Here is a 4928-nt window from a genome sequence, read left to right as displayed (position 1 = left end):
GTGGCTCTTTATCTACTAGTAGAGAAGTACTTTCTTTCAGGATTTTTTTAAGTAAAACTATTTTAGCCTTTAACAGGACCCAAAAGCAGAAATCCAGAAGGCCCTCAGGAAGGACTGGAGGATAGAACCAGGAAGCCACTGATCCACCAAGTTCTCTCTCCATCTAACATCTTTGCCTTTCTTAATAAGGGCACATACTATCCTTCTTAGCACACCAGCTTTTGTGCTTCCAAATTTGCCTACAATAGCTTCAGCCACAAAAAGAGATGGGGTTTCTTTTCCTGAGCACAATTCAATTCTCAGACTGGGCCAACTTGGGTCATATTTCTGTACACAACCACAAGGAGAGGTAATGTTGTACAATATAGCAGCCAGAAACACAGCCTTATGAAGGTGGCTTTCTAGCTGAGGAGTCACTATGAACTGAATAGATGAAACTAGAAAGGTATATAAATGTGAAGGACCTTGTATGCCTTGAAGGGGGGCGATGAGGATATGTTGTTTTTAAGAGGTAGATGGTCATTTCACTAAATGAGATGAAGAATAAACAAATTTGAAAAGACAGGGAAGAATAAAATGACATATGGACAAGTTTAATTACCTGCTACACCATCCAGATGGAAGTATGTGGTAAATGGATAGAAACATGGTCCATAAACTTAGGAGACAGGCATTTTTAGACCACTATAGGTTTAGACATTCACCAGACTGAACAATTTTTTAACATTTAAAATAAAACCTTAAAAAAAAAATAGAACTTTTTTACCACAATAAACAATATATTAAAATTGACTTACAGAAATGACCGAACTATTTTTTAAACATGATTTAATTTTTTTTCACATTTCTTTAAATATGAAGTTTTCTTTGGCAAATTTAACCAGACTACTAAATTTTCATTTTAGATCTTATTTTATATTTACATAATGGTTTCTACCTTCCTTTTAAACTGTATTAAGTATCTTTTAACATCATTCTCAAAAATATTCTGGGGAAATAATTAGGAATTAAACATCCATAAATTCTTCTTCATTTCTGTTATAGTGTAGCAACTTATCCTCTAACCCATAGTGGTCTATCAACTGCGTAAGGCTGAGTTTCCTGTTCTCCGTAGACATGGCTGACTGCAACTCATAAAGCAACAGCTGGCTACAGCTTCTCCACTTCTGTATTAACAACTGTAACTGAGACAGGTCATTCTAAAAGAGGATAAAAAAAATAGGTCAATACCTAGCTAAGCATACTATTTTAACTTAATTAAAGTTGTTAAATTAGTAAATGAGTAGGTTTAAAGAGTAACACATTTGGTCAGGATTGAGACTTCTACCCAGGAAAAAGTAAGACGGTTTTAAGTAGAATGACTGCAATGACACTCAAATTGAGTTCTATAGCTATTTTGTTTGGTCCAACCTCTGGACCATCTTTACCCTCAGGGACAAATCAAATCATGAAATAGGGCAAAACTATGTAGAGAAGAAACAATATAGATTAAAACATTATATTATATGTGCTTTTTATATGTACATATGTATTATATGTACTATTATAGCTATACTTTTTAAAAATGAAAATATTCAATATAAATTAAAATATTCAACTTAGTATTTCCAACATCACTATCTATCTCATAAAACCCAGGTAGTTACATTTAGAAAAATTCTAAAAATTCAAGACAGCATATCAGATCTAATATTCCACCATTTATACCACGCTGCTGGGGAAGGAGCCACTACATAGAAATGAATGACCCGGGTCAGTAAAGGTTATCTTCTCCCAAGTGCCCAGATGAAATCTAAAAACCTACTTTGTATTTGTTGTTTTATCAAACCAAGTACCTGGAACATATGAATAAGTTAGAAGAACACAGACTATTACTAAAAATATTTTTTATTGGGGCACCTGGGTGGCCCAGTGGGTTAAAAGCCTCTGCCTTCATTCAGCTCAGGTCATGATCCCAGGTTTCTGGGATCGAGCCCCCAATTGGGCTCTCTGCTCAGCAGGGAGCCTGCTTCTCTTCCTCTCTTTCTGCCTGCCTCTCTGCCTACTTGTGATCTCTGTCAAATAAATAATAAATAAAATATTTTAAAATATTTTTTATTGTACTTTGTGGTTTATTTTTAGCTTTTTTAATCATTCACTGGCAGCTGTCACTTTTCTCACTGTACTTGATTCTATCATTTGATACTAATATTGCTACAGGCTGGAAACTAGAGAGAAAAACTTCAACTGCATATTAAATGAGAGCTGGGACGTTCTAAAGTTGTATCTGGTGTGTAGGAGCCTCTTCTACTCGAAATCTATGACTTACATTTGAGTTACAGTTGTTGGGAGACAGGTTTCTCAATGTATGGCTTATTGCTTATTATGCTTAAATAAACATTTTCTCTTTGAAATTACTTTCCTATCACTTATTTAAAAATAAATATTAAGGGCTCCTGGGTGGCTCGGTTAAGTGACTGTCTTCAGCTCAGGTCATGATCCCAGAGTCCGGGGATCGAGTCCCACATCAGGCTCCCTGCTCCATGAAGAGTCTGCGTCTCCCTTTGACTTTCTTCCCTCTCATGCTCTCTCTCACTGTCTCTCAAATAAATAAATAAAATCCTTTTAAATAAATAAATAAATAAATAAATAAATATTAAGAAGTGGTTCTGAAATTATTCTCACCTTTGATCTATACATTTTGACCAGTTTTAGCCTCCGAAGAAGGTCTTCTTTCTCTTCAATCTGCTTCATCAATTTTGTTCTTTCTTCACTCAATCCCTGTTTGGGAAGTTCCTCATTCACAAAGTCACTTTGGAGATCACTGCATGACTCAGTATCAAGAGACTTAGATTCACACGCACTGATATTCTTGAAGGTATTTTTCAAACACGTACTTTCTTTGAATTCACCATCTTTGTATTTAAAATTTTCCTGAAGTTCCAAACAGTTTTCTTCTGTCGAAGACGGTGGTTTCTCAGGAAAAGTCTGATCGTTTTCTTCATTCTCTACTTTAAGACGTTTTACCACACTGTAACGGGAATTAAATGAAGATCTAGTTTTCCTTAATCGTTCTCTAAGTGTTGCACTCATAGGCTGAAAAAAGCACAAAACATTAATCAAAAAAAACATTCCTGTGTAAACAAACCTACTAATAATAAAAACCTTGTATTTATTTGGCAGAAGTGGTTGACACCACTAGATGGCTTTGTATCTCCACTTATCTAAAGTTAAACCACCACAAAAAGTAATTCCTGCAAGCCCTGTTAATTTCATTTTTGTTTGAGAAATGTCAGAACCCTTCTAAAACAGTGTTGAGACGCCTATCCTTGTCATCACAAATATCTGTTCAGCAACTAGCACATTCCCGACGCTAATGAATATTTCGGTTACAAATTACGTAAAAGACCTAGATCCCTGCCACCAAAGACCTTCAGAATACTGCAGATTCAAACGTCCTCAATTTGGAATTTTGTAGTAACCTGATCTGAAACTAAATGAAAATAACTGATTCAAGATGAAAATGGGGGGGGGGGCGTGGAGGGGGCAGGGGTCAAACACATTATCTTAGGATAAAGACCTAAAATTATTTAATAGTTCGGTATCTACTTACTGATCTACATATTACGTTAACTGACATTTTCCTGTTGAATTAAACCCACTACTGGCACAATACGTAGAAATACAGTAGCTCCAGCGAAAGAACTAAGATATTCATACTTGTTTTCTTAAACTGCTTGTACGGGGAGATGGTGGGCTGGCGCGGGCCCGTGGAGTGCTAGGTAAAATCACAGCTGAGTCGGACGGGCTTTCCATCTTGGAAATGAAATCTTCGCCTACCTCTAAAAAAAAAAAAATCAGAATGTAAATAAAATTAACTGATACGGCGATATATTCAATTTTTGTGAAAGAATTTTTTACTCTTGTACATATAACATCCACAAATACGCCAACAACAACTTCACTTAGTTGTGATTCATTCTTGCTCTTTTTTGCAGTTTCCCGTTTACTTTCCTAAGTAAGACTGTTGGTCCAATGAGGACTCCTGGTTTTTTCAGGACAAATTAGCATTTCATATAAACACTTGTTTTATCTATCAAAATATCCTCAAATCCGCCATTTGGGGGTAGCGAGAATAATTCTGTAATTCTTCGGGAATTCTTTAATTTCGTTACTCCGGCTTTATAATGAAATACAACTGAAATCTTGACTCGAAAAACATCATCAGACGTGTCACAGTACCTTAAACCCTAAAAAGCTGTGTGACTAGAACCAATGACCACTCAGGCCTGACGAACAAGGAACACAAGCGCAGATAAACATACGCCCGTGTGTGTCGTTTAAGTCGCGAAGAGACCCTGGAAAGAGAGTTGGCTTAAGCCGTTTTCCTCAAACAAAGGCACCCACTTTAATGGGGTATGGAGGGGAGCTGCTTCCTACCTCCCACTACTGCAGAACACCCACACTAGCCCTCGAGAGACCCCAGCTCATGCTCGCCCCCAGACCGCAGAAAGTGAGCTCTACTCGACCACAGACACCCGAAGCAGCCCAACTCTCAGATATTCACTCACTAGCCGAGACTCCACCACCCTCCGCCATCCCCAGAGCACAGAACCAGCGCGCTGCCCCGGCGGGGCAGGACCGCACGAGAGGCGGAAGAGACGCGCAATTGGCTGAACTGACCGACGCGCGCAGCTCCGCGGGGCTCAGCGCTCTAGAGCGGCGGGACGGCGCGCGTGCGCGGCCTCCAGAGACCGCGAGGAGGCGGAGGCCGAGGCCTAGCGGGGTCACGCGAGGTCCGCAGAGACGCGTGATTGGCCCGGTGGACTGACGTTCTCCGCTCCGCTCCGCCCAAGGGCGGAGCACGGCGGAGGGTTAACGGCGCTCAAGGCGCGCAGCCGCGATCCTCATCCGCGTTGGGGTCGGACAGGGCAGACGGGTGGATTCTC

At 39.5% G+C, this 4928-nt stretch overlaps 1 protein-coding gene across 6 annotated transcripts; it reads right to left on the bottom strand.

The window, feature by feature from the left end:
• Nucleotides 1-577: 577 nt before the first annotated feature.
• Nucleotides 578-4680, bottom strand: SFR1 (SWI5 dependent homologous recombination repair protein 1). 6 transcript variants are annotated; one of them, XM_047702962.1, is made up of 5 exons: nucleotides 4551-4672; nucleotides 4222-4337; nucleotides 3700-3821; nucleotides 2665-3075; nucleotides 578-1199 (listed from the first exon to the last, which is right to left on the bottom strand). In XM_047702962.1, exons 3-5 carry the CDS (start codon nucleotides 3793-3795, stop codon nucleotides 1008-1010), a joined length of 699 nt encoding a protein of 232 aa, XP_047558918.1. In that variant the 5' UTR covers nucleotides 3796-3821; nucleotides 4222-4337; nucleotides 4551-4672; the 3' UTR covers nucleotides 578-1007. The 6 variants fall into 6 exon arrangements, with proteins under 6 accessions (XP_047558918.1, XP_047558919.1, XP_047558920.1 ...); XM_047702963.1 differs by lacking the exon at nucleotides 4551-4672 and adding an exon at nucleotides 4420-4535; XM_047702964.1 differs by lacking the exon at nucleotides 4222-4337 and having other exon boundaries at nucleotides 4663-4680.
• Between the last annotated feature and the right edge of the window lie 248 nt (nucleotides 4681-4928).

Source organism: Lutra lutra, chromosome 14 (assembly GCF_902655055.1).
Source record: "Lutra lutra chromosome 14, mLutLut1.2, whole genome shotgun sequence".
NCBI classification, from domain to species: Eukaryota; Metazoa; Chordata; class Mammalia; order Carnivora; family Mustelidae; genus Lutra; species Lutra lutra.
This window is presented reverse-complemented; position numbering and strand designations above follow the sequence as displayed.